This window comes from Apteryx mantelli, chromosome 7 (genome assembly GCF_036417845.1).
Source record: "Apteryx mantelli isolate bAptMan1 chromosome 7, bAptMan1.hap1, whole genome shotgun sequence".
Taxonomy (NCBI): domain Eukaryota; kingdom Metazoa; phylum Chordata; class Aves; order Apterygiformes; family Apterygidae; genus Apteryx; species Apteryx mantelli.
Genome location: NC_089984.1, coordinates 5,853,709 through 5,869,444, shown reverse-complemented (window position 1 = coordinate 5,869,444; position 15,736 = coordinate 5,853,709). Strand labels below are relative to the sequence as shown.

The window sequence follows — 15,736 nt, the reverse complement described above, 5'->3', positions numbered from 1 at the left end:
ATTGGAAAGGTGGGTGAAAGGAAGGAGGCACAGAAAGCAGTGAAGGAGAAAGTAAGAGAGGCAGGGCTGGAGGAGGAGAGAGGAGGGGTCCCTCTCCGAAGCGGGCTATGGCTCAGTAGTGCGTTCATGAAGTTTTCCGCAATAAGTTTCAAGCCCTGTTGTGTGCGCATTTGAAGTTATGTTGGAAGTCCCCCCGCAGTCTGCATTACTGATTTTCTATTTCAGTTGGAAGCGGGCAAATTGCTGCCAAGGCCAAAATTTGTTGCTGCTCTCAAATGGATGGGGAGCCCATTTGAAGGGGCTATTAAGAAAGGAGTCACAAATCATGTCAGCAATATTCCATTTCACAGATTTATTACTTTAGGTGACTGAGGTTTCAAAGGGGAATGGGCACTTCATGGGCTGGGATTTTCATGATTTTCTTTAATGGCTTCCTGGCTGTTTTTCTGACTTGGGATTATGTGTGTGCACGCACGTGTGTTGGAATAAATGAAAATATTTTTATGACAATAAATAGGTATAAGTGGGAAGACACTTGTTTTTATGTTATCTAACCATATGTGAAAGAAAAATAAATGAAAAAGCCTCCTTCTTGCATTGCCATGCATCTCCTGGTTCTGCTGATTCACTTCCGTTATTAGGACCACACTGGCAATTTCTCACTGTCACTTCTTTGTTCAAGCAGCCCCTGCTGAATGTACTTGTTTTGATAAAACAAGAGCTGGAAAATGAAATTAATTAGCCAGTGCCTTCTGGAGAGGCAACTGGTGTTTTTTGTTAGTGTGAAAGGGACCTGGGGAGCGGTGGAGGGAGAGGTTTGTTTCTTTACTTGCTTTAGTTATTTTGCAGATTGCTTGGTTCTTTCTGAGAAATGCATATGAAGCGGCCTTTCTGCTCTGCAGCTTTTTGGTTGAATCACTTGCAAGGCAGCGAGGAGGAGACGGAGAGTCTCTGTGGCCATGTGAACGGAGCACCCTGGGAAGGTGCTTGGTTTGTCCCACAAGCAGGATAGAAGGTGCTGCCCTGTGGACATTTCTCCTCTGAACTGCAGGCGATGGCTCCTAGGCACACAGCAGAAGCATGTTTCAGAGTCTTTTAGCTCTCTGCAGCTTGCCTCTTGTTTCCATCTGTGGTCTTTGTCAGCATAACAGCCTGGATATGAAATCAAAGGCAAAACTCCTCTGTGAGCCAAGGGATGTATTTATCTGTTTAATTTAATCAGCCGCACCACTGAGTGGAAGCAGAGCACATAGCACAACCGTGGTGAGAAGGCACCATAGCTGACTGGTGCTCCTGAGGGTCCGACCTGCACTGCCAACCATGGTTCAAAGTACAAGCTGCGTTGGTGTGGTTGGTGTTCTGGTTGGTGCCACAGAGGACATAAAGTGACCATCTGAACCTTAAATATCTAGGAATAAATACCTAATACCTGCCATCCTAGTCCTTGCTCTTATGTTCTCAGTGAAATTTTCAGGTTGCTGTTTGAGGCACCGTTAGTAGGAGAGGTCATGCAGACCAAATGGGTTGGCCATCAGCGAGAGCTGCAAATAGTCCTGCCAATACACAAAGTCAACAGGGAGCCATCAGGGTGAGCACGATGTTGTCTTCCTGTTCAGAGCAGGATGGAAATAAAGATGATCTGAGGTTTGCACGTTGTGTGCCGCTGGGTAGCAGGAGTGGCATGCAGGGAGGCAATTTTTAGTTTGGCTGCAGAAATTTTACCATAGTTCATGCACTGGTTCTCTCCTCCACAGGATTATTTAGTGGTTTTCTTGAGTCATTGCCACCACTTGAAGATTCAAAAGTTTCACTGCAGTGTAGCTTGTGGGATTTTTCAGATTGCTACAGCTTAACTTTGTGGTAAAAAATGCAGTTTTTCAGTAGTTGCTCTGTGTGCAGTAGTCTGTAAAGTGTTTTGGGATGAATGGTGGTCTGAAAGCATGAAGAAATTGTGATTTATGTTAGTGGTGTCTCCAAGTGTCAGTGTGTGGATAGAGGGATTCTGTTCAGAACCTTTCAGTTTCTCCTGTATATCATCTTCTGTCATCACTTGCTTGGCCTGGCTCTAATTCGATATCGCTTGAGCTAAAATGCTTTAAGATGTTTGCCAGCCAGTTGGCTATTGAGTTTACACAAGATAGAGTTTTTAAATTGTATCATTTAATCGTAAGAGTATGCTCACATTTCAAACTGACAACAGGTACCATTTCACAGACAAAATACAAAGTTTGGAAGAAGTCTGGAACAAGGAACATTTCCTTCCCCTCTCAAGCCAAAAATACATATTTCTTAGGCAGATGATCAGATTGTCTGTCCAGCTCTGATAGACACATGCTGCGGTGGAGCTTGGCATTGCAGTATTCACTCTCCAGTGGAGTTAGCCCAGCTAGGAAAGGATGTCGTTGCATCCGATCAGTGGAAATTAAGGTCCTCCTTAATGGAAAACATCCCAGTGCACCTCATGCGATCATTTTTATTTTCCTATTTTCATATTGATACTCCTGTTGTTTCAGTCTATTTGGGGTGAGATGAATGTCTCATCACTGTTCACCGTAAAGCAAAGATGACTGTCAAGAACAGGAATACAGGGCTTAAATAATTTATAGCTCCATGCATCCATTTAAACACACAAACTAGAAGAAAAGTAACTAAAACAGACTTTTTCTTTTTTTCCAAATTACCCTTCTGTAGCCTCAACTTTTCTGTGGCAGATGGAAGAACATATCCATAAATATGTTTGGAAGAGATGCTGAAGTATTTGTGTGGCATGGCATGGGTACCCAATAGCAACTTCCTTTCAACAAGAAACACAGATGAAAGCTGTCTGCAAATGTTATATGTAGATGAGTTTCTAAATACCACTTTAAATTCTAATTTTATACGAAGTAAAAGCTCCTGATAGCAGATGGAAATATTAACCACGTTGTAAAGAGAATGAAGTCTGAAACTGCTCATCGCTCTTCAGCTGGCGGTCTTTGCTGCACAGAGGTAGCAAATAAGCCCTGCCATCTGACTGATAAGCCTCCAGGATTTTGAAAATCTCATCCAGTGCAACTGTGAGCCTCCTGTTCCCTTTGTGCAAAAGACGGAGGTTGACACGCAACTGTTTTGTGTAAAAAAGGGGAACCTAAGGGAGAAACTTTGTTAAATGGTAAAGGAGGGAAATAGTTAAACATGCAGTTCATATCTGGATGACACTGAAAATGAAAAGCAGCTGCCTTTCCTGAGGCTGTGGGAGAGTCCTATAGGTGTGCAAGAGATGCTGCAAATTACTGCATTTCAGATCTCAGACCAGGTGAGCTTTGGTCTCCTTCTGCCCAGATATGTGACCATATCGCAGCTACTTAAAGCCCTTCCCACGTTTACCAAATCCCTGGATGTTTTAAATTGTTTTAGGATCCGTCAAGCACGTAAGTAAGCAGGGTTGTCAGGGGGTGTAATGATGGGATGGAAAATGTCAAGGATGGGTGTGAGCAACATACTGAGAGCAAATTAGCCCTCCTCTTCAGTCCGTCACCAGTGGTGGAAATACTTAAATAGTGTGGCCATGGACTGGGATTTTCAAGGGTTGCAGAAACCTTATGCGTTGTATTGCAAATTAGAAAGTTAAGGGGCAGGGGGAGCTAACACACGTGTGTCTGAGGCCAACAAACAAGCAAAGCCCCTTGTTTATAACCAGTGCTGCATTCTGCTTGCCTCTGATCAGTCTGTAGAGAAAATTGGCATTCAGATCATTCAAGCTGATAGACCTGGAGAGGGAAAGGGCTGTTGGACTGCATCTGCGGTGGACAGCAGGCATCACTGCCTAATTTCCATAGACTGTCTCCCCTTTTACAGCCCTCTACCTGAAAGCTGTAGCCAATGCATATTGCTCGCCCAGGTCCCCCACATCCCGCGCTAGGCCAGAGGGCTGATAGAAAGCAGCGTGCTGAAGTGCTGTATCTGAGAGGGGACGCTTGGCAGCAGGCTCATGGAGGCCGGGGGATCTGCTGCTCTTCACAATTCATCTCGTTCTTCCTCGTTGCAAATGCAGGCGCTCCTTTGGCTGTTCATGAAGGGCCGGCAGCCCAGGGTCCAGACAGCGTTGAACACTGTATCTGCGACGGATTCACAAGCTGTGGAGAAAGGCAAGATCAGGCATGTAAGTAACAGGCACTCGGGGATGTCTGAGGGCTGAGTGGAAGCACCCTAGCCTGAGTCCTGCACTGAGCTGTGTGGTATTTGCAGGTGGAAATGTGGGTTGTCTTTTTCTTTCTGGGTACCACATTTTTATAAATCCAGAAGTTCTCCCCTTCTGCTGAATTTGAGGCTCTTTCATCCCTAATGTGGCAACTATGTGTCACAGAGGAGAGGCACAAACTTCCTTCCCTCTCAGTCCCCTGGAGCCTGCCTCCTCTCTTGCTTCTCCTAGGCTTTCCTTGCTGATGGATTATGTGGGGTGCTGCAAATAGCAGCAGATTTCCCAGAAGATCTCCCCAGCACTGTCTTTCCTGGTTTCTTCTCCCTGCCTTTGCCTATAGCCACTACAAACCAACCTTTTCTGCTTTGGGGGGGTTAAAATGCCGGCTGCCAGCCAGCTTGAGAAGCCTGGCTGTGGTTGCAGCAGTGGAGCTGTTGATACAGTGTGCTTTGAGTGCTAGCCCCTCCCAAGAAACAGGCTTGAAGCTGCTTGTCAATAAATAAATGGGTTAATGCCAAGTTTGTTAGGGTTTAACTGGCAGTAACGTTGATTGCTGTACAGGTAATAGATTTGGGAAGGCCCTGCCATTGGGACTGTCTCTTCCTTTCTCAGTCTCTCTGGCCACCTCGCTCTAGTCCTGCTGCTTTAGGAGTCTGGTTGGCTGGCATGTATTAAGAGAAGAGAAGGTTATAGTGAGTCAGTGGGGAAATGGAGGCTTTGATTAACTCGCACTGATGCGACTGGAATGGGCCAGGGATGTTTGTACCCATCTGAATGGAGTGCAACCCCCTCCCTTACTTGCTTCCTCTGAACTCCTGGTGACTCTGTGGAAAAGGTGCCAGATAAGCTGTAGGGTGGCAGGGGACAAGAGGGGAGGACTGTGTGACAGGAGCAGCTGAGAGCAGCCCTGAGGACAGGGAGTGGCGGGTATGGAGCACAGGGCAGGACAGGCAGAGCGGGAGGAGGAGAAGACGGCTCAGAGGTTTGCTTTAGTGACACTTGTGTGTCCTCTGGCAACCAGGAAACAGGTGCTGGAAGAGTCTGGTCCTGCTTGAAAGCAGGTAAAGGTGGCTTGGTTCAGGCATGGAGCGCGAGCTCTGCTCCACCTTAACTCGACAGGGCCTATCTGTTGGCTTCACTGCCACAGGCGGAAAGGGAAGAGAGGTGATCTGAAAAATTGGCAGAAGAAAATCTCAAGAGATAGGAAGGGGGTTGGCTGCAAGAGAGCCTGTAGATAAGGGTGACCATGAGAGACTGAGTGTAGTTGGCCTGGTAGCACTTAGGTCTCAGTCCACCTCTTTGTTTTCTCTTGATCACTGCAGGCTTTTTCCAACCATTTTTCTGTGATCAGATAGGAAGCCATCAGCACTAGTACCGGTGCCATGCAGACTTCCCCATTTGTCCTAATCGAGCTACACCCTGGAAAACAAATGAATGTTTTACAGTACCTTACAACAAGCCATCTCCAGTGGGGATTAAACCACAGGAGCAGGCTGCAGTAAGGAGAAACACGCAGCACTTTGGGAGTGGATTGTTCTCAAGCGCTCTGCCGGTTGTTCAGATCAAAGCTGCTGTGAACATCTTTAACTGTTTTAATGTCACCTGCCTTTAGTAGATTTTATCCTCAGAGTATTCAGGACGCTGTTCACTGCCTGTCCTGTGTTACTGCCACTCAGCTCCTCTGCAAGAGAAACCCCATCTTACAGAGGATGGGAACACACTGAAATGGCCTCAGGAGGGGCAGCCTGGAGCCGCCTCCCTGCCATGGCTGACCTCTGGTAGTGGCAGGGTAGATCTTTTCTTCTCCTCACACAGTAGAGGTGCTTGATGTTGGCAGAAGAGAGCAAGAGGGAGACTTGGGCTATCACATCAGTAACCTTCACAGGACTCTGAACGCAGCTTGTGCCAAAGAAACTCTTCTCAAACTTGTAGACTGAGACTTTTAAAACTTGGCAAAACCAGGGTGGCTCTTGAGCTGCCGATATGTCACCTGAGCTTTGCTGGCGTGCAGGCTTCTGGGGAATCCAGATCTCACCAGCCACACAGCAGCATATCCCTGAGGCCATCGTCATCTCTTATCTGTGAACTAGGTCCCACAGAGCCCTGCCCTTGGCTCTCCTACGTGATTGGCCCTTAGCCATGTGCTGGTTTCAGTGCATGACTCACAGGCCCTGGAAGGTTTGTTGGTCTCCCATGAAGGTGTTTGAAGTCCCAGGGAGGGCACCTAAGGTTTAAAGGAATTGCTTCTATGTTTTTGGGGTTTTTCTTCTTTTCAGGTGTGTTTTGTTACATTTTCCAAATGTAAATAATTTTAAGTGTCCAGGCTTGGGGTAGGAGTGTGTGTGGGCATATCTCAGCACCGTGAATTCTCATTCAGCTTTGACCCATCTGTGACAAGCACAGGACAGATATGCTTCTCCCTACTGCAGATTTTTGCTTTGTTTGGCAAGGAAAGGACTCCCTACGCACAAACACCCCTCCCTGCCATCAGTTGTTCTCTCTGAAGCAGATCCCCCTGCCCCTGCAGGGGACATGAGCCTACCTTCCACCTTGGAGACGAACCCAAGGCTGCGCTTGAGGTCTGAGCAGATGGAATGGAGGCACCAGCGGAACTTGGCATCGCAGCGGTATTTGTTGGCCCCGCAGGTGTCGTAACAAATGTCCAGCTGGTTGCAACACTTGGTCATGGCAGGGATGCCCAAATCTAACTGGGGGAGGAAAGAAAAGAAGTGTCTCTTGGCTGCACCCTGGCCTCAGACTCAAATGTCTGCAACTGCCAGAAGCTACACCCCAAACCTGAGGCAGCAGGAGGGAAAGCATGCTCCTCCTTCACCATCTAACGTAAGCGTCCAACAGTAGTGCAGTCTGCCCCAGCGTGGGGCAGGCCACATTCCCTCCTCTCCTCTCTGCCGCTGGGGAGTAACCTCTGGCCAAGAGGTGGGGAGCAGCCCCTCTGCAACATTTCCTAGGTCTCATTTGTCAGAGCTCATCAGAAAGCTTCTTGTCCTTACCAGCTGTGGCAAAGCCCCCTTTTCTCTTTCCTCCTCTTCCCAAAACCTGGCAAAACCTGCTTTTTGGCCTAGCGTATCTGCTGTAGGTGCTATTAATGCTTTATTTCTCCCAGATGTGCTTGTGAGGCCAAGAACAAATACAATTTGGACTTGGGGGTTCTGTTCACCTCTCCATAGGGGTGATGGGGCTTGTCTCTGGAGAGACTGGAGTCATTAGCTTATTATAAATTCTTCCTCTTTTTGTCCTTCCTCATCTAATAATTAGGAGATGAGTTTTTCTTCATGACTGCCCAGATAAGGAGGAGTTACTGCAGAAATGCCCACAAGCTTTGCAATGACATATAGTTTAAAGAACTAATAACATGAAAAATTAGCCATAGCAGGGAGGGTTTTTCAGAGCAGGAGTGTGCTTAATTGCTGCAGACTTCATGGGCAGCAGTAATGCACCAGCTAAATAGTGATTCCTGCTCTTCGAGTCTCCTGGGAGTGCTTTTTCTTGGTGGTTTCAATTTACTTTGATTTCATTAATTGCCTTTGAAATTACAAGTGGGTGCAGCATTAAAGCATTTTAGTGCTCAGAAGAAGCAAAAAGCATGGGAGGAGACGGAGTGCCAGGTGTGGAGAAGACCTTCAAGTACTGCTGTTTGTGCATTATGGTAAGTCACTTAGCTGCCCAGCACTGAGCGCGTTACCTGTCACAAGGGCACTGGTGTTGATCAGGGCTTTGATAAAACACGTTCCTCCACACTGGTGCTCTGCTTGGCCGGGTACCCCCTTTTCCTCCTCTAGGGCTACCACACTCGGGCAGCTTTATCTCTCAGTAACTACTGAGACAACCAGAACAGGCCAGTCCTTCGTGCACGTAACTCCTGTCTACATGATTCCTCTTTCACTGCCAGCAGTGGCTGGGATCTTAGTGCTCCCCTGATTGACAGTAAATTAGGAGGGTGCACTTAGATTGAAATGTTCGCCTTTGCTTGCCATCGGCAGCCAGCCATGTCTTTTAGCAGTCCCAGATATATTGCTTGTTGCCTGTACCTGCATGATATTTCCTCCCTTTTCCAGTGCTCTGGCTTCAGTCATTAAGAGAAGTCAAGTCATCACACAGTCAACATGTAGCACAGCTAAGCCTCTTCCCTCCCCAATATTATTAGTTGGTTATTGTGGTTAGCAAATTGTATCATCTAGGAATGGTGGGTTAGGCAGTACATACACTTTCGGGTACCTTGAGCCCCAGAAAATAGGAGCTGCAGCCATTTGGTTCTTGAGGTTTGTATTGAGGTCGCGGCATTGGAGCCTTCCCTGAGAAAGAAAGAAAAATGTTAGGAAAGTTGATCTTCTCAGAAGCAGCACCAAAGAGCGAGGAGTGGCAGGCAGCTCGCCTCTGGTCTGCATCCCCAAACGCTTCCTTCTGCTCTAGGAGATGCAGGGACTGAAAAAAAGGGTGCTAGAGCTGGCTGAGACACTGCCCCTGCTCTCAGTCCAGGCCCCTCGGAGGCAGAGTGTGTCCAGGCGGAGCAAGATGGTGCTTAAGAAGGGAGGTGGCAGTTATTTCTTTCAGAGGGACAAAGCAGCAGTGCAGCTCTCTGTAGCATCTGATGACAGGAGGCAGCTCTGCAGCCTGGCTCAGCTCGTGCCTCCTCCTGCACAGCCACGGGAGCACTGTGGGTTGTGTGAACTGGGAACTCAAATGTCAAAGCTGGGCTGAGCCCAGCCCTGAGGTCTGGGGTTGCTCCCAAGCTCTTACAATGGACAAGTCCCTCTTTGCAATGTGAGTTTTTGCAGCTGAGCAGCCCTCTGTGCTGAAGCGAGTGCCTCAGACCTCCCAGGCCTAGCAGCTTTCCTGAGAGCTTTGCACAGCTGGGATCACCCATCTGCATTTTTAACTCCTCCAAGATGCTACTAGCTTAGCAAAGGGATTTCTTTCCATCATTGCTCACTCAAAGAGTGTCAGTGAGCTATGGATCTCTGCAAAGTTGTGCTAGACCTTAGTCATGCTCTCTGCATGTCTGGTCTTACTCTGAGTATGAGGTCTTCTTGGCCCATTTCCTGCATGTGGTGGTGGAGGTTCACCTTCTGCAAATCGTTTCTGTCCCTTTGTCTCTGCATTCCCTTAGTATGCTCCTTTGTATGCACAGAAGAGCAAGAATTTCTTCCCTGAATAATTATTTACCCAATGTAGAAAGATTCCAGCAGACAATCAGCTAAGAGTAGCTTCAGCAGCAATTTAATCTCTTTTTCTTTGCTGTGAAACTGTGCAAACCCTCCTGTCTGCCTGCCTTCCCAGTCTGGGGCTTTACATACAGCTGACGGAGAGCTCTGGATGTGAAGGGTGTGCGCCGCTGCTTATTTGATTGTGCCCCTTCCCGCCTGGCACCACCTCGGTGTCTTGATCTGAAAGGCTGCAACCTGCTTGTTTTAGAGACCCTAATCTGCTGTGTTTTTTACAGTGCCAGTCTGTCGGGCGTCCTACTGCTGAGGAACCCAGAGGGATTATGATTTTCTGGTATTGTCAGGTTGGTTCCTTCGCAGGCGGGCACCTGCTCTTCTCTGTATAGGGCAACTTTGCAGGTCTTGATGGTGCCACCTAATTCAGGGCTGTGTCCTTGTAGGAATCGCTCCTCCTTCACTGCACTGCCTCCTCCCCACTTGGATGTGTGTGCAGATGGAGCTGTAGCTCCAGCTCTGCAGGACCGTGCATGCTCCAGTGGGAGACACGGCTCCCAAGAAACAAAGGAGAAGGCGTCAGCTCCTTTGACAAATACTCGTGACTCGCTTTTCCCAGGGAGAGGTGCCAAGCCAGATGGAGAGGTCCTGCAGACTGGATTGCTCTCTTAGGTCGCCAGCTGGACTGGTGTGGATTAGCTGCATCCTCGACAAATGCCAACCCAAGGGAAGCTTTGCTCCTGGTCAGATGTTTAGTGACAATGAACAGGGCACCAGGCAGTTCCCAGATGCTGTGGTGCGGGGTGGTGTCATGTCACAGGGAGTGTTGGCTCCCTGCAGTCCTGTGTGGCTTGAGTCCATGTCCATTTTGGTCACCAGCTGTGTTTATTTCGGGGCAGGACTTTCAAACATGTCTAACGGGGTCCAAGCAGAAACTGTCTGCACGGAAAGGAGATCTGCCTGTTCCCTGTCCTGTCTCATTTTCTTTCCTTCATCCCTCCCTCTAACCTGACACCTCTGGTTTGGGGAGGGCAAATTGCCAGGCTGCCACTCGAGGCCTGTGCGCCTTGACCCAGCTGTGCAAAGAGCTTGTTTAAAGAGGGGAGAGGATTCTCCCTGGAGAGGCCAAGGCTGTCCTGTTTCTAGTGCCTTGGAGACCACCCATCACGGTTTCTGGTTTCTCTCTGCATCATCCTTTGATGTGTGCTCATTGCTTCTTCTGTGCCAGCTGGGCGTATACAAGGGAGATCTTAAATGCAGAATGAGGTGTTAAAACTGGACGTTTGAACCCTGCTCTGGGAAGACTTTGTAAACTGTGTGAATGCTCCAGCAAAAACATGTTTGAGTCGAGCCTTCTGTAAGTCCGTCACCTTTAGGGTTAAATTTCTGCTTCCCTAAGCACTCTTAGAGAAGGTATATAGATATAAAATAGATCTAATTTAGCCCTCAGGACAGGGTTGGGTTCCTTTAAGCTCCATTTCCACTGTTTTCTTCTTGCCAGCGCTGATAATCATTTAAAACTCTTTTCCCCATTTTTCTGTCAAGGTACCTAAAGTACCAATGGTAATATAGCCATAAATCTACTGTGTTCTTGAGAAGGCGACACGGCCAAATGCCTCATTTTTCCAAATGCCTCGGAAGGTTATATGCAAGAATGTCCCCAGCATCTTCTAAATTAAAAACTGCTGGAGCTGTTTTGTTTAAACAACAAATTTGCAACAAGCAAACAACAAACTGAAATCCCATCCAGCTGTGAGATGCCCATAACCAATTTTTCTGCAACCCTACAAAAATTCAAAATGCACCAAGGCTTTAACTGTCTGCAAGCCAGGATAAAGCTCTCCAGTTTACATTACCACTGTAGGTCTGGGGTTTGTATGGTAGAGTATTTCTCAGTACAACACAAACTATTGTTTCTGCCTTGTGACCCCTTTGAATAGATCAGATCTACATTATGCTCCAGAAGTAACTTTTCTAGTGCAGAAACCAGTGTTATTTTGAGCAGGTGGAGTTGAGTTAACAATAGTCAGTTATGGGGTAAGGTGGCAGGTCAGAGCAGGAGTGAGAATGTTTTGGGGTATGGTGATACTGTGTTTCTAGAGAAAGCTTTCCATTAAGCTGAAGTTACAGCTAGTATAATATTTTAGAAAGGTGGCTTTACAAAAAAAAATCTCATGTTAGGATTGTAGTGATCCACAAAACATTGAAGTGCCTGGAAGATGACTCCTTGTAGGAAACCTGCCCCCTCCTCTCTGAAAAGCAAAGCTTAATCATTTGTAAAGCGCACTTCTGTGAACTCTTTCTCAGCTAGATAAAGTCCAAGACACCATAATTAACCTCTCCTCCTCATCTTGTTTTCTAGCTAACACTGAAACAGAAGCAAAGCACAAAAAGGCATTTCTGACTCTCCATGAACTACATGAACATCTGCTCCATGCTCTTGTTACCATTGATTGCTTCCCCTTCCTACAAGCCTGTCTGTGACGGAGAAGGAAGTCGGTAGGTCACATTGGCTATTTTGCTGGCTGTATTTTGTCAGAGGCCTGTTGTGGTGGGTCTGCTTGCTGCAGGACATTGCTAGAGAGGGACACCAGGGGATCACTTAGGGCACAGCAGGATCTGACCAGCTGCAGCATGGTGAGGAGCGACACTGATGTGTAGAAGCACAGCACTGCTGAGAAAGCCTGTTCTTTGGAAGAAGGTATATTTTAGGGCACTGCCTTGTTGGCATGGCCTTAGAGAAGGGCTGAAGTTGAGTTTCCAATAGGAAGTGAGTTTCCCTGATGCATTTTAATATCTCCCGGCTGTTGTAGCTGTGCCAAGAGACTGGAGAACAGCCAGCTGGCTGCAAGGGATTTCTGGCCCATGCAGGAGGTCTCAGATGCTGCCGCACTGATGCTCTCTGGCAGGGGGGAGTAAATATATTTTGGGATGAATGGATGATGTTGGGGCCGGCCCCTTGCCATGTGGAGAGGTCCGTTGTTACTTCTGTGCTAAGTAAGGGCAGAGCCTTTTAGGGCTGTGCAGGAGAGTGCGACTTCGAGGGCTCTGTTCCCGCAGCCTGGATGTGCCTCCTCATCCCAAGTCCCTCAGGACAAATCCGAAGTGCTGAGCAAAATGTCGCAAGTCCTGCCTGGCCAGGCAGCTGAAGGAAGCTGGTGAGGGATTTAACTCTGGTTCAGGCTGTTTCCACCCTGAGTTGCCGGAGAGGTTTTATAAGGAGGAGTAGGCATCTGCCAGCAAGTATTTGTGTAACTCCAAAGTGCTGAATTAAGGGGGCAAGCCATCAAGTTGTTTGTTTTTCAGGCCTCACCGAGTGCTGAAAAAGCAGGAGGAGAGTCCAACCAACCGCCTGAACAGCCAAAAGTTTAGTACTCAGCTGAAGATGGATATGGCAATTACAGGTAAGTCCTGACCTTTACCATGGCAAAACAAGCTATTATCAGCATCTCTCGGCTGGAATGAGAGTGGAAGGCACCCTTTTTACTGCGTGCCTGGGGAAAGAGTAATCGCGCCCTGATTCGGCAGCAGATGACGAAGAGCTTCGTGTTGGTTCTGGTGAGCACAGACCCACAGCGGGGCCCCAACGGCCGCTCCCCTTCCCCCGCCCCCCCCCCCAGCGGGGCCCCAACGGCCGGGCGCCCCCTAACGGCGGGGTCTCGCGCACAGCCAGGAGCGGCCCTGCCGCCCGCTCGCCCGCGGAGCCCCGCGCCCATTGGCTGCTCCTGCCTCCCACCCCCGCCCCCAGGGCAGAGCAGCCAATCGGCGCTGTCGCCTCGGCGTGATGGGCAGCAGCGGGCTGAGGCGTCGGGTCCACGAGGCTGAGGTAACGGCGGGGCTGAGGCGACGGACGTGCTGCGGGGCGCGGGGCTGGGGACGTGGGGCTGAGGTAACGGGGCCGCCGGGCTGGGAAACGGGGCTGAGGAACTGGGGCCGCCGGACTGAGGTGCTCGGCTTGCTGCGGGGCCACGGAGCTAAGGTGATGGGCCTGCTTCGAGGCCCTGGGGCTAAAGTGCCAGCCTGCGGAGCTGAGGTAACATGGCCGCCACGCTGAGGTGATGGGCTTGCTGCGGGGCTCAGGTAACCGGGCTGCTGAGCTGAGGTAACGGGGCTGCCAGGTGGAGGCTCCTGGCTCATTGGGGCTGACTGAAGTACTGGGGTCCTTGCTGTGGGCCTGAGGTGCCCAGCTTGCTGCTTCCTGGTTGCCCTGTCTGCGGATACGGTGGAGGCCTGAGGGGCAGAGCTGGCAGGGGGAGGACAGGTGTATACACCTTTTAAAAACAAAACAAAAACCATACCCCCCCCCCCAAAAAAAAAGGTTACGTCTACTTTTAAACTCTTCTTGCAGCCCAGCTTTGGCTAAGAGTGGCCCCACCGCCTTCTTGCCCTGACAGGGAAATCGGGTCCCAGCACCACAGCCCACAGTGTCTGCATTTCTCCTAGTGCCCTCACTGCTGGCCCAGAAGGGAAAGGAGGTGCTTCCTTTCGGCTGCCTCTGTGAGGGAGCATGTTACAGACAATGCAGCGCAAGCTGGAGGGGGACAGTTTGCTTTCTGGAAGAAATGAGATGCATGCAGACGGTAACTGAGTTACTGGGATATCTCCAAAGCATGAAGTTTGTGTCTGTGAAAAGCAATGATCAGGGGAGGAGAGAGGTTGAAATCATCTCAGTGCTCAGGAGCATCTTGCCCAGGCATTCAGCCGGGGATGTGGGATGAAGCTGGGGGGGGGGGGCGTGAAGGTACTGGCTGGGGCAGTTGTGGGCAGGAGGGCTGAGGTGACAAGAGGGACAGGGTTATTGCTGTTATTGCAGGAGGGGAGGCTGAGCACACAGCACAGTTTGTGGGAAGTCATCTTGCTGTTCCCAGACAGGTTGTTTCAGCTGTATCCTGTGCGTTCTCAGGGTACCCTGCTGATGGCTGACGCCCCTCAGCTTGCACTGCCTGTGCCTTGGCCTGCCCAGTGACCTGCAGCCACTGCAGACCTGTGGCATAGGGGTGTGCTTCAGCCCTGGCTGCGCCACCATCTGCCCTGTCCGCTGCCCTCCCTGTGCACACTCCAGGCTGCTCTTGCCCTGCTGTCTCTGAGATGTCACCCCCTCCATCCTGCCCCTAGGACAAACCAAACTCTTCCTTTTTTGGTAAATCACTCTAAAGTCCAAGGCAAGCAACAGCTGCCTCATTCCACCTTCAGTACTAAAGCTTCTTCCATGGTGATGGCAGGTCTCGTTTACCTTCCTGTTATCTCCCCTCCTCCTCCCCACTTTATTAGTCAACTTGCAACTGCTGAATAATGACACTCCGAAGGTTGCTGAGATTATGGCCACTGGCGACACTAACAACCCCTTCTGAGTCGGGTCTGCCCAGGTTGCTTGTTCTTCCCTCTGGGGCCTTGCTGCCTGCCCTGCTCCCTCTCTTCAGGGGTCCAGGTGGCCTGGCAGCATGGTTACTTACAGGTCCTTACTGTAAGACCTGTATCTTCTTTTGTCCCATTATTCCTTAAAGAATAGAGTAGCCTCAAGATGAGTCTGTTCTTGGTCAGGGGAAAGATGTGGATTAGGTTTCCCTGCAGTGGCACCAGAAGAGAAGCTGTGTCTCTCTGTGGTGACTTTTCTGTGACAAGTGCTATAGATGGTCAGGTCACAGACACAAGCCAGCTCATGTCGGGGGAAGTGCCATGAGTTTTCACACATAGGAAAGAGGGGAAAGGGCAGGGAGAGAGGAGCCAGCAGGAATTAGGTGCAGAAGTGGAGGCTGGTACCACAACTCTGAGGGCCACTTAAACATCAGGTTTGAAAGGTAACAGAGCATATGCAGTGCCAGAATACAGCAACCTGCAAAATTCATAGCCATGCCACTTTTACTGATTACCCTTCTGCCCTCCCCCATCCTGAGGGCTCTTACACAGAACTGACAGACAATGTCGATTGTAGCAATCAAAGTTGTCAGCAGACCTAGCTGTGGAGTATTTTGCCCCAAGTCCTTAGGGTGGGGACACCCTTCACTTACCATATCGACATCTGTACTGACAAACACCGTTTTTCCCTCCAAGCAGTTCCAAGAAGGAGTCAAAGTAGCTGTTAACCGTTTCAAAGCTGTCCCGAATGGCCCCCATGCCCCAGTCTGAAGAGGATGACTCCGTTGGGGGAGCATGGTGGATGGTGTTCTCCTGTGTTGTTTCCTCAGTGCATTGCCCTAAGCCCAGGCCCAGGCATAGAACTGCTGCCTCAAAGAACAGCCTCATGCTGCAGTCCAGATCCAGGCCCCGGAGCCCTTGTGCACACAGATGTGCAGGCAGGGAGGAGTGGGACTGAGCTGGTGTGCGTACAGGGCAGGTAAGCACCCCTCTCCCCTGGACTTTAGACACTGCTGAGGGAGCT

General features: G+C 49.5%; 1 protein-coding gene across 2 annotated transcripts; it reads right to left on the bottom strand.

Annotated features, from left to right (window-relative positions):
• Positions 1–116: 116 nt before the first annotated feature.
• Positions 117–15,685, bottom strand: PLA2G12B (phospholipase A2 group XIIB). Of its 2 annotated transcripts, none has more exons than XM_013959850.2 (4): positions 15,366–15,685; positions 8,405–8,493; positions 6,723–6,888; positions 117–4,115 (listed from the first exon to the last, which is right to left on the bottom strand). In XM_013959850.2, exons 1-4 carry the CDS (start codon positions 15,598–15,600, stop codon positions 3,997–3,999), a joined length of 609 nt encoding a protein of 202 aa, XP_013815304.1. In that variant the 5' UTR covers positions 15,601–15,685; the 3' UTR covers positions 117–3,996. The 2 variants fall into 2 exon arrangements, with proteins under 2 accessions (XP_013815304.1, XP_013815305.1); XM_013959851.2 differs by having other exon boundaries at positions 8,417–8,493.
• Between the last annotated feature and the right edge of the window lie 51 nt (positions 15,686–15,736).